A 17504-nucleotide genomic window follows, 5' to 3' on the forward strand; every position below is an offset into this window, starting at 1 on the left:
AGCACCCCCCGATAACCGGCATCGCTCCCCCCCGCTTGCAAAGGGCCCCCTCCCACTCGAATTGGCATCCCCCCCCTGCGAGAACAGTAACCCCCCGCCCGACCAACTTTAACTCAAACCCTCCTTTGGCACCGGCATGCAGCCCACAAGTGCCGGTGCCGCTTAAAGATCTTCTTCTTCCCAGTCTCTGTCGGCTTTGAGCATGCATCTGCGCATGCTCAAGCCCTTCTAATTCTCCCTCTCGCCGAGAATCTCGGCGAGAGGGAGAATTAGAAGGGTTTGAACATGCACAGATGCATGCTCAAAACCGGCAGAGACTGGGAAGAAGAAGATCTTCAAGCGGCACCGGCACCGGCACTTGTGGGCTGCGTGCCGGTGCCAAAGGGGGGGGTGAGATAAAGTTGGTCGGGCGGGGGGTTCCTGTTCTCGCGGGGGGGGGGGGGGTATGCTGATTCAAGCAGGGGGGAGGCCTTTGCGAGCCGGGGGGGAGCGGTTCTCGTGCCGGTGCCAGACGGGGGGGGGTGAGTTAGTTGGTTGGGTGGGGGGTGCCTGTTTTCACGGGGGGTGCCGGATCACGCGGGGGGGGGGGGGACTTTGCGAGCGGGGGGGGAGCAGCGCCCTGGCCTCGGGGGGGGGGGGGTGGGAACGTATCAAAGCGAGTTTCCATTATTTACTATGGGGAAACTCGCTTTGATAAACGAGCATTTTGGATTACGAGCATGCTCCTGGAACGGATTATGCTCGTAATCCAAGGTACCACTGTATATGTAACTGCTGAGCTATACGTATGGCAGCAATATTCAGCTGTTATCCATACAGCTAAGCAGTTTAATTTAACATTATTGCTGCTCTAAATTAAACCACTTAGCTATGAGGTTAACGACTGAATACCACTAGCTACAAGTATCTGTAGGGTTGGTGGTCTATATGAATTTTTAGCAGGAGTGTACGTACGTATAGTGCTGCTGGAAATTCACAGAAAAGGCACCTATGCACAAAGTTGATTTAATGTTAACCTATAAATTAATGCACATAAAAGTCATTTTCATGTTACATAGCTCTAATGCAAATAAAAACATTAATTAAAACAAAAGCAATCTCAAAAGTGACTAGAAATCAGGAATAAACCAAAATTGAACCAGAACATTTTGACCTTTGCACATCCCTATCAAAAGACTACACTGGTCTTCACTTTCCCTCTGGTAGGATTACATTACAAGTTTCACACCTGTGCACACAGACACAAGTCATAAAGAAACTTGAGATTTAACTATTTTCTTCAAGCTGTATAGAAGCCAAACCGTCAATTTTGGGTGGCCCTGAGCCCAAAATGAACGGGCACAAAATGTTTTCTCTGTCTGTATGGCGCCCCCCCCCCCTTATAACTCAAAATATAAATACCTTAGCAGGTGTGGATCCCCAAGCCTTGCCAGTTGAAGATCTCTTCCTTTGGGGCCAGAACTCCGACCACGTTTGGCAATCAGCAGCAGTGTCCCTGAGAAGTCACCCTCCTATTACTATGTCACACAAGTCTGTCAATGAAGCAATCCTCTCCTACAACATGTCCAATATTGGTCGCCGTACCTCAAGAAGGATATGGTGATACTCGAGAGAGTTCAGAGGAGAGCGACGCGACTGATAAAGAGTATGGAAAACCTTTCATATGCCGAAAGATTAGAGAAACTGGGGCTCTTTTCCCTGGAGAAGCGGAGGCTTAGAGGGGACATGATAGAGACTTACAAGATCATGAAGGGCATAGAGAAAGTAAAGAGGACAGGTTATTCAAACTTTCGAAAACTACAAGAACGAGAGGGCATTTGGAAAAGCTGAAAGGGGACAGATTCAGAACCAACGCTAGGAAGTTCTTCTTCACCCAAAGGGTGGTGGATATCTGGAATGCGCTTCCAGAGGGTGTGATAGGACAGAGTACGGTATTGGGTTTCAAGAGGGGCTTGGATGATTTCCTAAAGGAAAAGGGAATTGAAGGGTATAGATAGAGGATTGGATGATTTCCTGAAGGAAAAGGGGATTGAGGGGTATAGATAGAGGATTCTATGCAGGTCCTGGATACAGAATTATCCACTTTATCTAATCGAGATGTAAGTGAAGATATAGACTAGTGCAATTTGCTTCTCTCAGATCTTCCACTCAACCATCTCTCCCCACTTCAGTCCATGAAAAATTCTGCTGCACGACTTATATTCCACCAGAGCTGCTATTCTCACATTACCCTTCTTCACAAGTTACTTCATTGGCGCCCCATCTATTTCTGTATACAGTTCAAACTCCTCGTACTGACTTACAAGTGCATCTCTCCTCACTCATCTCCCCCTATGTTCCCCTCTTCCCCCCCTCCCAATTCTGTTCATCGGGTAAGTCCCTCTTATCCATACCCTTCTTCTTCAATGCCAACTCCAGACACTGTATGCCTGGAACAGACTTCCTGAGTCAATACATCAAGCTCCATTTCTAGCAGTATTCAAATTCAAGCTAAAAAAACATTTTTTCCAGGCTGCTTTCAACCCCTAACTCCTGCTCACTGTAAGACACCTATGTCCATCCTATCATTCTCTCTGCAAGAAACTCCCCAACCCTATATTTCCTGACTGTCCAAATTAGATTGTAAGCTCTTCTGAATAAAGACTGTCTATTGATTGTTTAAATGAACAGCACTGTGTTTGCCATTCAGCGCTATAGAAATTATAAATAGTAGTAGTAGCAGTACCCTGCACATTCTCAGTTTTTGCACATGTGCAATTGCTATACAACTGGCTCCTGGCTTGTTAAATCACTTGGGTGGGGCCATCCGCCTATATTATCAGATTGTACAGAAGACTTGAATGTGTTTCAGTCTTCACAGTATAGATTCAGACAGTCTAATAGCACAGAGTTAGTATTGGTAGTTAACATCTAAAGCAGTGGTCTCAAACTCAAACCCTTTTCAGGGCCACGTTTTGGATTTATGGTTACTTGGAGGGCCTCAGAAAAAAATAGTTAATGTCTTATAAAGAAATGACAATTTTGCATGAGGTAAAACTCTTTATAGTTTATAAATTTTTCCTTTTGGCCAAGTCTTAATAATAATAATGTAATTTATAGCTAAAGAGAGACATATGATCAAGAAACTGTTTTATTTTGCTTTTGTGATTATGATAAACATACCGAGGGCCTCAAAATAGTACCCAGGCCGCGAGTTTGAGACCACTGATCTAAAGTAAAGAAAGTTCTCATTAGGGAAGGCCAGATGGTGATCTTAGTTTGGCATCTTGGCATCCTTCGATATGTTTGACCATGATATTTTCATGAGTAAATTGGCTGAATTAGGAATTACCTATAATGAATTTCAGTGATTTAATGATTTCCTGGTGTTAATTAGATTTGTAAGCTCTATTGAGCAGGGATTGTCTCTTACATGTTTAATGTTCAACACTGTGTACATCTGGCAACGCTATAGAAATGATTAGTAGTAGCTATCATGTGATTAATAATGGTGACTTATCTTCTTGGCAACATGCCCCATTGGGCCCTCCCATCTCACCTCTTTTATATAACATCTATATGAGGCTCTTGGGGAAGGTGCATTTTTGTTCATATGTGGATCATATTTTTATCCTGTATCCTCCTTCTTTAAACAAACCCAGGAAAATTACGAGCCAAATGTGTTAGTAGCAATCCTTTGAATAGAAAGGTTTATAAATTGTCCAGTGGTTTTGTGCGAAAGTGCATCATATATTTTTCCCCTGTTGCTCCCAGAAGGAACCAGAGCTAGGATCTGGCATTTTGAGCCTTCATAAATTTGCGGATGACACCAAATTATACAGCAGGGTTGAAAGCAAGGAGGACTGCAAAAATCTCCAAAAAGATCTGACAGCGCTGGAAGAGTGGGCCAAAAAGTGGCAAATGAGCTTCAACATAGGGAAATGCAAGGTCATGCATGTAGGGAAAAAGAACCCAATGTTCACTTACAAAATGGGGGGGATCACCGCTAGGGATGAGTAACCTTGAAAGAGACCTGGGAGTGATGGTAGACACATCATTGAAGGCGTCGGCGCAGTGCACCACAGCCTCAAGGAAGGCAAACAGAATGTTGGGCATCATTAAGAAGGGTATCACGACCAGGACGAAGGAAGTCATCCTGCCACTGTATCGTGCAATGGTGCGCCCGCACCTAGAGTACTGTGTCCAGTACTGGTCGCCGTACCTCAAGAAGGACATGGCGGTACTTGAGAGAGTCCAGAGAAGAGCAACTAAGCTAATAAAAGGTATGGAAGACCTCTCATATAGTGACAGACTGAAGAAGCTGGGGCTTTTCTCCCTGGAAAAGCGGAGACTTAGAGGAGACATGATAGAAACCTTCAAGATCATGAAGGGCATAGAAAGAGTAGACAGGGACAGATTTTTCAAATTACGGGGAACCACAAGTACAAGGAGGCACTCAGAGAAATTGAAAGGGGAAAGGTTTAGAACAAACGCCAGGAAGTTCTTCTTCACTCAGAGGGTGGTAGATACATGGAACGCGCTACCGGAGGATGTGATAAGCAGGAGCACGCTACAGGGCTTCAAAGAGGGTCTGGACAGGTACCTGGAGGACAAAGGGATTGAGGGGTACAGATAGAAGTAGAGGTAGGTATTAGGGATAGGATTAGAGGCAGTTACAAAATTAGTCAGGGGCACTGTTCAGGCAATTAGGCCTGATGGGCCGCCGCGAGAGCGGACCACTGGGCAGGATGAACCTCTGGTCTGCCCCAGCGGAGGCAACTTCTTATGTTCCTATGTTCTCAACTGCAAGGGAATTTTTTCCTTATTTTATATTTTCTCCCAACACACCTACAAGGCAATTCTGTAATTCGGTGCCAAGATGTGGATGCCACAATGGGACATGCTTAGCGCCAATATAATAATGGTTTCATGGTGTGCCTAAGCTGTTATCAAATACTAGCATTCTAGTTATCACATTGGCATACTAAATTATAGGTGTGCCAACTTAACACCAAGCCATTAAGCTGTCACAAGTTGGCATGACTAAGGGCTCCTTTTACGAAGGCGCGGTAGCGGTTTAATGCGCATAATACCGCGCGCTAAACCGCCGGCCACACTAGCCGCTACCGCCTCCTCTTGAACAGGCAGTAGTTTTTAGGCCAGCGCGGGGGTTAGCGCATGATGAAAAGTCGTGCGCGTTAAACCCGCTAGCGTGGCTTCGTAAAAGGAACCCTAAGTGTACCATACAATGCATACTATTCTATAACTTGCATGTTTTATTTGGTGATACATCCATGCGTACACTCCCTTGCAGGTATGCGCTAAGCAACTTTGACATGTACATTATAAAACACTACCTAGCACTTACACACGTAACTGCCATTTATGGGCACTTCTGATGTGCATAAATGCTATTATTCTAGAACATGAGTGAACAGCTGGGGGCCATATTCTAAATATAGTGGTCAAAAAATCACTGCTGACTAGAATGGTGCTTAGTGTAATTCTATAAAATGTACGTGCATCTTAAGAGACTCAAGCTAGCATGGCCCCTGCGCAAGGATGACACGCAAATTCGTGAAGCGTTCCATATTTTTACCACTCTCATTTCTAACTCACCCTCCTATCAAACTTTCAGGAAATCAATCAAAACCTATCTCTTTGATAAATTTCTCCGACTCCCTCCCCGCCTTGTAACCCTGCCTTACATCTCCGACATGCCTCCGGATTTCCTGACTACTCCTGACTTGCTAAGCTAAGCTGACTGACTTGTTTGTAACATCGCTGTCTATGTACAGTCTCTTGCTCTGTTAACCGCTCTGAACTGTTATGGTACTGCGGTATACAAAAATAAAGTTATTATTATCATTATTAAGTACCAGTACATGTCATAACTTTTAGGCCAAGGAAAAGCAGGTCTAAATACTTACACCTGACTTGTGCGCGCATCGGGCGTATTCTAAACTGGTGTGCATAAATTTTAGGAATACCCATGTTCCTCCCCCGTCCGCCTCCTTTTTGAAGATCCATGCACTAGAACTGGCACGCAGCACTTTATAGAATGCACCTACCAAGTTTTATGCATAGCATATTAGGACCAATTAGTGTCACTTGAGGTGCTAATTGCCAGTTGGCACTAATAAGGCATGTTAAGTTGTGTGCGCAAACTGGCTATGTGCACAACTTAAGGAGCTATATACGGAATTGGGGCGTGGCTAGGGTTGCCAGATTTTCCAATCGGAAAATCCAGACCCCCTAGACCAGGGATCTCAAAGTCCCTCCTCGAGGGCCGCAATCATGTCGGGTTTTCAGGACTTCCCCAATGAATATGCATGAGATCTATATGCATGCACTGCTTTCAATGCATATTCATTGGGGGAAATCCTAAAAACCCGATTGGATTGCGGCCCTCAAGGAGGGACTTTGAGACCCCTGCCCTAGACCCACCTTCAGGCCTGCCCAGTTCTGCCTATTCCCGCCCTCTAATGCCCTAACCCTGCCCCCAGTCCCACCCTAGCCCCACCCCGACTGCTTGCTCTTGTTGGGAGGGAGGAAGTCCGCGCATGCGCAGACTTCCTCCCTGCCTGACGGGATTTGAGGAGGCTTTTCAAAACCCGGACAAAGTGCCAGGTTTTGAAAAGCCGTCCAGACCCCCAGACATGTCCTCAAAAGGAGGACATGTCCAGAGAAATATGGACATCTGGTAACCCTAGGGTTGGTGCCTACACCTAGTTGCCCAGGTATAGAACTGCCTTTCTAAAGTCTCCCCCCACCCCCACCCCCTTCCCCTTTCTACCCTCCCCTCCCCTTCTTTGTTTATATAATTAGATGACATTCCTTATTTGAATTTTGGTTAAATCTATGTGAGTGGTAGCAATCTTCGTATATCATCATTCGTGTTTCTCAAGGTATGGTTTTTATAGTTTTTGATGGTAACTGAGTACTTTATGTATTGTTAAGTCCTTTTTTGGTGCCTTTTATCTATTTATTTATGAGCCATCATATAGCTAGTGATTTATACGTAAATGCATCTCATTGTGCTTTTTTCCTACTCTTTTGTGTTTATATTAATGTTTAATTATATAAATTGTTAATGATATAATATGTGCTAATTTTATTAAATATGTCTTATTGTACTATATTGGTTGATTGATTTTAATATTTATATCACAGTATTGTTTAAATGTTTTCATAACGTATTCATGATGCAATTTTATGGGTTTTTTTGATAACTTTTGTCTTAACGATATCAGTTTATATGAAGTTATTTATATGAAGTTATTTATCATTTATTTATATGTATATATATGTATTTATAGACTCCTGAGGCAGGCCTGTTGGCCGAAACATGTACATGTCGAGTCATTGAGTCATAGAGTCGTTTGAATGTACCATTGTGACATTGGAGGAATAAAGATCTTCACATTATCAGATGAGTTGGAGGATACTTTTGTAGTGCACATCATTCTGATCTGGACAATTCCATTCTGGTTTCTTTGTCCATGTAGAGGTGGTCACAGTTTTACAGCTATTTTTTACAAAAGGCTAGCTAAGCACAGAGCCACATACAAAGATGCTAGGAAATAGGCACACAAGTGCCGGCCGGCCACTGTTCAGTCTAAGCTGAGTGGGAGTCCTCCACCTACAATCCTGCCAGTGGAGGGTGCTGTTTCACTAGGGAAAGACACGTTCTGCAGGACTCCAGGGAAAATGCCTGTCCTTAGTAACTGAAAATACAATATTGAAGCACCACCACTTCCTGGTAGCAATGCAGGTAGAGGAAACACAGTTAGCTTAGAGAGAACCGCCCCAGAAGCTTTCCCTTTGCTACAGCTTCCTACCATGAGGACAGGAAGCTGTAGTGGTTCAGATGGACCACTAGACATATTGCACTAGAATATAAAAATCTCTTGCATTTACTATTGCATTTTTTAAAACAAAAATCTCTAGCAATACCACAATTCACTTCCACCTTAAGGAAGGGATGAGAGAAGTCCTGTTTGCATAAATGGAAGTCTAATTATCTAGATTGCTCTATCTCTTGCTTGATCACATTAGTAGTATTGTTAAAACTACCTTCTATAGGTTGCGTAAAATTCGATCTATTTCTAAATTCCTCTGTCCCAAAGCACTTAATATTCTTATTCACTCTCTGGTGATGTCTAAAATCGATTATTGCAATTCACTATTTACAGGAATTGCTTTACAAGAAATTAAACGATTACAAATAATTCAAAATGCTTCAATTAAATTAATAACAAAATCTAAAAAATTCGATCATGTGACACCACTCCTTAAAAAGGCTCATTGGCTTCCAGTCATTCATAGAATTACTCATAAATTATGTACAATTATTTTTAAAACATTAGAAAATAAGACTCCAGCATTTTTATTTAGGCTACTTATCCCCTATTCAGTTAAAAGAATCTTACGATCTAGTGAACGGAACCTTTTATCAATTCCTTCGCTAAAAATTATTAGTACAAGAAGACAATTTATCTTCTCATGTACAGCACCCCAGATTTGGAATGCGCTTCCCATGTTTTTACGGGAGGAGAAGGTGTTTGGGAAATTTAAAAGCGAGTTAAAAACCTTTCTGTTTAAAGATGCATTTGCAAATTAATTAAATTTTATTTTATTGTGTTATTTTAGTGAATTATTTTGCTTTTTCTTGTTTTTCCAACTTCCTTTTGTATTTTCCCTGTATGTTCTTTCTTTACTATAAAAAATGTATTTCATCCCCTCTTTCCTTTTGTTTATATTATAATTAATTAAGTGTATGTAATGTTTTTGTTTCCTTATGAAAGTATATTTTACTGTACATCGCTTAGAAATCCGATTAAACGATTGAACAAGCCAACTAATAAACTTGAAAACTTGAAACTTGAAACTTGAAGTAAAGTGTGCACAGAAGAGTGACTACAGCATCAGAGTTCCCCTCTTTGATGCTTGGCTTTCAGAATCTCACGACAGCCGACACACAAGGTCTTCTCTACTTCCAAGGCAGCCCAAAGTGAAAGATCTTACCAGAGATATCTTTTCTGCTGTTAGCCATTCAGGGGGAATGTGAAAGTGAGCTGTAGACGAATCCCCCAGCACAATGACACCCTTGCTATCCGTACCTCAAAAAGAAAATATTTAGTTTTAGTGGTGAACAGTTATGGTATGAAGAAGACTTTAATGCTAATTTAAGATGGGAATTTTTATGATAAATATTATAGAAACCACTGATATAAAATGTAATATTCCAGGTCTACAGTGCTGCTTATACATTTTTAAAACAGCATGAAAATAATTGGAAAAGTTTATTGGAAATCAAGAAAATACCTTCACAGAATTTCTTCTCATAAGGTATTCCATCTTCTGGATCTATGCCCTTTAAAGGAAATACATATAATAGATGTTGTCTAATCTTGCATAAACAATACCACATATCATTCATATGTATTAACCATACAAAATCACCCAAGAGAGAGAATCTGGGAAGCTGTATAGATACTATCAAGGTGTTTGGGTTTTTCTTTTTTTTGCTTTGTGGTATCAAACACCAACATCAAGAGATGTGTGGCCTACTCAGGAAGAGAGATCCCAGATACTCAGTTATCTAGTTCATATTGGATTGCCACTAAAAGGCTATTGATCAGGACATAAAATCTTACCAGAAATATAGAATATGACAATACATAAAGACATAAAGCCCATCTGTGATGCTCAATTTCATTCCTGGTCCAGTGCCAATAACCCCATTTGATCTTTTGTTTTTTCCTCACTTCTTTGCAACTCGGGAACCTTTGTGCTCATCCCATGCTCTCTAAGTCTATAATCAAACTTTAATCTTTTTTAACAATTTTTACCTAACCTATTGTTTTATCCATTTATGTTTTGCCTTTCCTATATCAATTGTAGTTCTTCCCCATCTGCCCTTTATGTTGCCGTATGTCTGTGTAAGTCACCTGCTTTCCCTGTTTTAATATACGTCTCAATGTAATTGTATAACTTGTTTTTATGTAATTTTATTATGTTAACCGCTTAGAAATTAGATTAAGCGGTCAAAAAAATATTTTAATAAACTTGAAACTCTCCCTTTCTGCTACTGAATTTGTATTCAACAGAATCAAGAGAGTGTGAGGCAGGTCTACAGGATTCCTAATATGGAATATGAGGGTGAAAAAGTCACACGAAGGCCTCAACTAACGAGCATGTCAATTTGAAAACAAGAATGTGTATATGCAGGAGGATGAGTTCTGCATCTGCATGCATTCTAGGCAGTCATGCCCTACATCCCTAGCAAATCAACTTAAATATCAGGGATGTCGATACTTTGGCCTTTTATAATACGATGCTTAAATTTATGTCTTACTGTTTGGCTTAATTTAACCCTTTATTTGGCATTGTTGTTCAGAAGCAACATGCGTTTCTATGGCTCTTATGGGAGCTCTGCATCTCCAAATGCCTGTTACTTGGCACTGTTGCTCTCGTTTAACATCAAATTATGTGGAGCAGCCATTTTTAAAATCTGCCATCCACACTGGAAGTGTACATTCATCTGTGCAAATGGCACTATTGCATCCAATTGCTATTCTATAAATGCATGGTCCTATGTTCTAAGAGTATTGATAGGGGAGAAGCATGAACAGAGCATAGGCGGGGTTAAAATTTACATAAGAAACTTCCAGAATACTGTAAGTTATACATGTTCCTGTTGCATTTTAGGCATGAACATTTATGTGACCCACAGACCTGCTATAAATTTTGTGCTTCATTTTAGTGTGCTGCTGCCAGGTTTACAGTAATATTCAATAATGACACCTGAGTGCTCAGGGGTCCTTATCGAAGAGGCTCAGTATCTACATTATTAAGCTGCCTAATTGAAGCGCTCTATTATAGAATTGACTCTTAAAGGATTTATAAGTTATCCACTTTAATATGGGGTGGTTCAGGGGTGAGACTAAGGGCTCCTTTTATGAAGGTGCGCTAGGGTTTTTAGCACACGTACAAAATTACTGCGTGCGGTAGCCGAAAATCTACCGCCTCCTAAAATGGAGGCGGTAGTGGCTAGCGCGCTCAGGAATTTAACGCGCACATAAGGCCCTAGCACACCTTTGTAAAAGGAGACCTAAAAGTTATTCTGTAAATAGTGAAATTCAGCTACTTACCAGATAACTTATCTGACCTAGTCAGACCACACAAATAGCAGGTGTAAGTATATAAGGACAAGTTATTCATTTTATAAGTATTTTCAACAATCTTACTTGGTCAGTTAGAACTACTGAAAATCCAAACAAAGTAATCTGTTTAACAACACGGTTGCCATGTCATTAAAAACTGACTGACTCCAGAATGCATTTTTAACCTAGCCTGAAGCCATGGGACTGTTTCTTGCTGAAAAAGCACAGTTACTTACCGTAACAGGTGTTATCCAGGGACAGCAGGCAGATATTCTTAACGTATGGGTGACGTCACCGACGGAGCCCCGGTACGGACCTTTTTAACTAGAAAGTTCTAGTTGGCCGCACCGCGCATGCGCTGGTGCCTTCCCGCCCGACGGAGGAGTGCGTGGTCTCCAGTTAAGATAAGCCAGCTAAGAAGCCAACCCGGGGAGGTGGGAGGGTCGTAAGAATATCTGCCTGCTGTCCCTGGATAACACCTGTTACGGTAAGTAACTGTGCTTTATCCCAGGACAAGCAGGCAGCATATTCTTAACGTATGGGTGACCTCCAAGCTAACAGAGAGGGAGGGGGGATGGTTGGCCATTAGGAAAATAAATTTTGTAACACAGATTGGCCGAAGTGTCCATCCCGCCTGGAGAAGGCATCCAGGCAGTAGTGAGTAGTGAATGTGTGAACTGAAGACCAAGTGGCCGCCTTGCAGATTTCCTCAATAGGCGTAGAGCGGAGGAAAGCCACAGAAGCAGCCATAGCTCGGACCCTGTGGGCCGTGACAGCTCCTTCCAGCGACAGGCCAGCTCGAGCATAACAGAACGCAATACAGGCAGCAAGCCAATTGGACAGCGTTCGTTTAGATACAGGGTGACCCAGACGGTTAGGATCGAAGGTCAGAAAGAGTTGAGGAGAGGAGCGGTGAGCCCTGGTACGGTCAAGGTAGTACGCCAGGGCACGCTTACAATCCAGCGTGTGAAGAGCCTGTTCCCCAGGATGAGAATGGGGTTTAGGGAAGAAGACAGGCAGTACGATGGACTGGTTGAGGTGAAAGGCTGAAACCACCTTAGGAAGGAATTTAGGATGGGTACGCAGAACCACCTTGTCATGGTGAAAAACAGTGAACGGTGGATCGGCGACCAGTGCATGTAGCTCACTAACCCTCCTGGCAGAGGTGATGGCAATGAGGAAAAGCACCTTCCATGTGAGAAATTTGAGCGAGGTAGTAGCAAGAGGCTCAAAAGGAGGTTTCATGAGGGCTGACAAAACCACATTGAGGTCCCAGACGACGGGGGGAGGCTGAAGAGGTGGTTTGATATTTAAGAGGCCTCTCATGAACCGGGAAACCAGAGGATGAGCCGTGAGGGGTTTTCCAAGAATAGGCTCATGAAACGCAGTGATGGCACAGAGGTGCACTCTGATTGAGGTCGACTTGAGGCCAGCGTCGGAGAGAGAGAGCAAATAGTCCAGTACAGTTTCCACCGCCAGAGAGGTGGGATTGTGATGATGAAGGAGACACCAAGCGGAGAACCGGGTCCACTTCTGATGGTAACATTGGAGTGTGGAGGGTTTCCTGGAGGCATCCAAAATGCGACGGACTGGCTGAGACAGGTTTTCTGGAGAGGTCAGCCCGAGAGAAACCAAGCTGTCAGGTGGAGGGAAGACAGATTGGGATGTAGCAGAGACTGATGTTGCTGCGTAAGCAGAGAAGGAAATACAGGAAGAGGAATGGGCTCCCTGGAGCTGAGTTGAAGCAGGAGGGAGAACCAATGTTGTCTGGGCCACCGAGGGGCGATGAGAATCATGGTGGCCCTGTCCTTGCGGAGCTTGAACAAGGTCCGCAACATCAGAGGAAGTGGAGGGAAGGCATAGAGGAACCGATCCGTCCAGTCGAGTAGGAATGCATCCGGGGCCAGACGATGTGGAGAGAAGAGTCTGGAGCAGAACTGGGGCAGCTGATGGTTGTGAGGAGCTGCAAAGAGGTCCACCTGTGGAGTGCCCCATCGAGCAAAGATGGAGTGGAGAGTGGGAGGATCCAGGGTCCACTCGTGAGGTTGAAGGATGCGGCTGAGCTGGTCGGCCAGGGAGTTCTGTTCGCCCTGGATATAGACCGCTTTGAGGAAAAGATTGTGGGCTGTGGCCCAGGTCCAAATTCGGAGGGCCTCCTGACAAAGGAGACGAGATCCGGTGCCGCCTTGCTTGTTGATGTAGTACATGGCGACTTGGTTGTCCGTGCACAGGAGAAGAACCTGAGGATAGAGAAGGTGCTGGAAGGCCTTGAGAGCATAAAACATGGCTCTGAGTTCCAGGAAATTGATGTGATGTTGACGCTCCTGGGGGGTCCAGAGTCCCTGGGTGCGTAGATCCCCTATGTGAGCTCCCCATGCATAGGGGGAGGCATCTGTGGTGATGATCATGGAATGAGGGGGCGGATGAAGAAGGAGGCCCCTGGAAAGATTTGAGGAGTTCAACCACCAGTGAAGAGATTGCTGAAGAGACGATGTTACAGAGATGGGATGAGAAAGAGGATCCCTGGTCTGTGACCATTGGTTGGCGAGGGTCCATTGTGGTATTCTCAGATGGAGTCGCGCCAGAGGAACCACATGGACTGTCGAGGCCATGTGACCCAGAAGAATCATCATCTTGCGAGCAGGGATGGATGGTTGGAGGAGTACCTGTCGACAGAGGTGAAGCAGTGTCCGGTGCCGGTCGGCAGGAAGGAACGCTCTCATGGAGTTGGTATCGAGAAGAGCTCCGATGAACTGAAGGCGCTGCGTGGGAAGCAGATGCGACTTGGGATAATTGATCTCGAACCCCAGGAGATGGAGGAAAGAGATGGTGTGGTGAGTGGATTGCAGCACAAGTGGAGCGGTTGTTGCTTTCACCAACCAATCGTCCAAGTAGGGGAACACTTGTAGGTTGTGGGACCTGAGAAAGGCCGCTACCACAATCAGGCATTTGGTGAACACCCTGGGCGATGATGCGAGACCAAAGGGTAGCACCTTGTATTGATAGTGGTGATTCTGAACCTGGAATCGGAGGTAGCGACGTGAAGCCTGATGAATTGGAATGTGGGTGTAGGCCTCCTTGAGGTCCAGGGAACATAGCCAGTCGTGTTGAGAGAGAAGAGGATAAAGTGTGGCAAGGGAGAGCATTCTGAACTTCTCCTTGACCAAACACTTGTTGAGGTTCCTGAGGTCGAGGATAGGACGAAGATCTCCCGTTTTCTTGGGTACCAGGAAGTAGCGGGAGTAAAAACCTTGACCCCTCTGGTCTTGCGGAACTTCTTCGATGGCATTGAGGAGGAGAAGGGATTGGACCTCCCGAAGGAGGAGAGGAATTTGGGAGGAGTGAGAAGCAGACTCTACGGGAGGATGATCTATGGGTAGAGTGTGGAACCTTAGTGAGTATCCGTGACGGATGATGTTGAGAACCCACAGGTCTGACGTGATGGCCTCCCAGCGGTGGAGGAAGATGGTGAGGCGGCCTCCGATAGGCTGAGGAAGAGGCATGGAAGGTTGGAGACTGGCTATGCCCTGGAGAAAGGAGTCAAAAGGGCTGAGGGTTTTTAGTCGAAGGGAGAGGCTTGGTCGCCTGGTGGGACTGAGAACGAGCCTGAGTGTGTTGTTGTTGTTGGTGGCGAGGCCGGCGGGATTGTTGCTGAGGAGGATTCAGCGGCCTGGCAGAGAATCGACGTTGATAAGAGGACTGAGGCCTGTATGGTCGTGCCGGTGGAGTCTTCTTCTTCGGCTTAATGAGGGTGTCCCATCTGGTCTCATGAGCTGAAAGTTTTTGTGTTGTGGTATCAAGAGATTCCCCAAAAAGTTCATCACCAAGGCAGGGCGCGTTGGCGAGACGGTCTTGGTGGTTCACATCAAGGTCAGACACCCTCAACCAGGCTAGGCGTCGCATGGCTACAGCTAGTGCAGAGGCTCGTGAAGTAAGCTCGAAGGAGTCGTAAATCGAGCGCACCATAAATTTTCTGAGCTGAAGGAGGCTGGAAATCTGCTGTTGGAAAAGTGGGATTTTACGCTCAGGTACATACTTTTCCAAAGCAGAAAGTTGTTGGACCAGGTGTTTCATATAAAATGAAAAATGAAACGAGTAATTGTTGGCTCTGTTAGCCAGCATGGCATTCTGGTACAGGCGCTTTCCAAATTTGTCCATAGTTTTTCCCTCTCTGCCAGGAGGGGTGGAGGCATACACACTAGATCCCTGAGATTTCTTTAGAGTGGACTCTACGAGGAGGCTCTCATGGGGCAATTGGGTTTTATCAAATCCCGGGATCGGGATGACCCGGTATAAACTGTCCAGTTTTTTAGGGGCACCTGGGACAGTCAGTGGGGTTTCCAAATTTTTATAAAATGTTTCCCGTAGGATATCATGTACGGGGAGTTTAAGAAATTCCTTGGGAGGTTGGTCGAAGTCCAAGGCTTCTAAAAATGCCTGGGACTTCTTGGAGTCGGACTCAAGTGGGATGGAGAGAGCCGCAGACATCTCCCGAAGGAATTTCGTGAAGGAGGATTGCTCGGGCTTGGAAGTGGTTTCAGCCATAGAGGGTTCCTCATCGGTAGAAGAGGCATCCTCTTCGGTACCGAGTGGGGATTGCTCCCACAGGTCTGGGTCCCTGACAGCCGGTTCAGTATGGCGTGTTTTAGAAAGGGACTTGCCAGATCGCATGGATACGGTGCCGGGGGATGAAGACCGGCGTCGATCCTTGTCCCTGGAGGAATGGTGTCCATCCCGGTCCCGAGATGACCGGCGTCGATCTGGGGCCTGGGTCGGGTCCTCTGCCGAGTAAGTCTGAAGTACAGGCTGAGCAGATAAGACCGGCATGGATGTGTTCAGCGGTACCGAAGGGGTGGATACCGGTGGGGCGGTACCAGGCTCGGTCTGGACTGGTACCGGAAGGAGCGGTGCCAGTATGGTTGGAAGGAGCTGTTGGAGTTGCTTCTGTAGCTGCTCCTGAAGTTTGTCCTGGAGGATGGCCGAGATCCGGTCCTCCAATGGGGGCACCGGTACCGCTTTAGATTTCTTCGGTACCATAGGTGCTGCTCGACGCTCCGGTGATGAGGAGGCTGATGACGAGGCACTCACCGTGATCGGAGCGGAGCGTTTACGGGATCGGCGGGACGTCGGAAGAACCGGTGTCACCGCTGTAACAGGAGGTCGCTCAAGGGAAGTGGAAGGCTTCTTAGCCGGCTTACCTGGCGCTATCGACCCCGAAGGAGGATCAGGCGGTGTCGATGTGGCCGGTGCCGATTTAGGCGGTGCCGTCGACGTCGGGGCCTGCTCCATGGTAGAACCGGCACCGAAAAGAATATTTTGCTGTATTTGCCGGTTCTTAAGTGTGCGTTTCTTGAGAGTTGCACAGCGGGTGCAGGTGTCAGCCCGATGCTCTGGACCCAAACACTGAAGGCACCAGTTGTGCGGGTCAGTCAGAGAGATCGGGCGTGCACACCGCTGGCACTTCTTGAAGCCCGGTTGCGGGGGCATGAAGGGAAACACGGCCTCCGCGAAATCAAACCCGGAGGCTTGTATGATTACAACAGGCCCCGCCGGGGCCGGCTGCAAAAAAGCAAAGAAAAAGACACGAGTTGTTTTTTTTTTTTTTTTTGAAACGGAAAGTAAAGTCAAAGGACAAAAATATAGAACAAAAAGGATCAAAAAATCGCGAGCGGGAAGGCAAAATAGAGTTTTCAACGGCCGTTGAAAGCACATGCGTCTTCTTCGCTCCGCGGAAACGAAGAAACTGGAGACCACGCACTCCTCCGTCGGGCGGGAAGGCACCAGCGCATGCGCGGTGCGGCCAACTAGAACTTTCTAGTTAAAAAGGTCCGTACCGGGGCTCCGTCGGTGACGTCACCCATACGTTAAGAATATGCTGCCTGCTTGTCCTGGGATAAGATGTATTTACTTCTCCACTAAAAAAAAATGCCAACTGATCTCCCACTCAACTTTACTTAGTGCAAAGGACACAGCTGCTGCTTCCAGACACAGCACTCACAGATATACTGCAACACACCCAAATAAAGACTTGTCACCTTGCGAGAATAGCCATAGATAAAGACAGGTTGTTTACCCTCTCCAAGGTAGGGAGAATGAGAGGGCACTCTCTAAAGTTGAAAGGGGATAGGTTCCGTACAAACGTAAGGAAGTTCTTCTTCACCCAGAGAGTGGTAGAAAACTGGAATGCTCTTCCGGAGGCTGTTATAGGGGAAAATTTCTAACATCACTACATTAGTATCTGCATGTATCAAGGGTGGATGCCATGCATACCATGTGACTTGGAAAGAACAACCTGCTACAGGATAATAGCAGAGTTTGCTCATTCCTGGAGGAGACCATAGAGAGTGGTAGAGAACT

At 45.4% G+C, this 17504-nt stretch overlaps 1 protein-coding gene and 1 pseudogene across 4 annotated transcripts in view; one reads left to right on the plus strand and one right to left on the minus strand.

Moving 5' to 3' along the window:
* AOAH (acyloxyacyl hydrolase) overlaps window positions 1-17504 on the minus strand; it is a 189913-nt gene that overhangs the window by 45815 nt on the left and 126594 nt on the right. For all 4 annotated transcript variants that reach the window (XM_033930216.1, XM_033930217.1, XM_033930214.1 and 1 more), the window contains exons 10-11: window positions 9307-9355; window positions 9007-9101 (exon numbers count right to left, since the gene is read on the minus strand). In XM_033930216.1, the coding sequence (XP_033786107.1) occupies window positions 9007-9101; window positions 9307-9355 (144 nt within the window). The remainder of the gene's footprint in view (window positions 1-9006; window positions 9102-9306; window positions 9356-17504) is intronic.
* Window positions 5520-5576, plus strand: LOC117356148 (annotated as a pseudogene).

This window comes from Geotrypetes seraphini, chromosome 2, assembly GCF_902459505.1.
Source record: "Geotrypetes seraphini chromosome 2, aGeoSer1.1, whole genome shotgun sequence".
Lineage (NCBI taxonomy): Eukaryota > Metazoa > Chordata > Amphibia > Gymnophiona > Dermophiidae > Geotrypetes > Geotrypetes seraphini.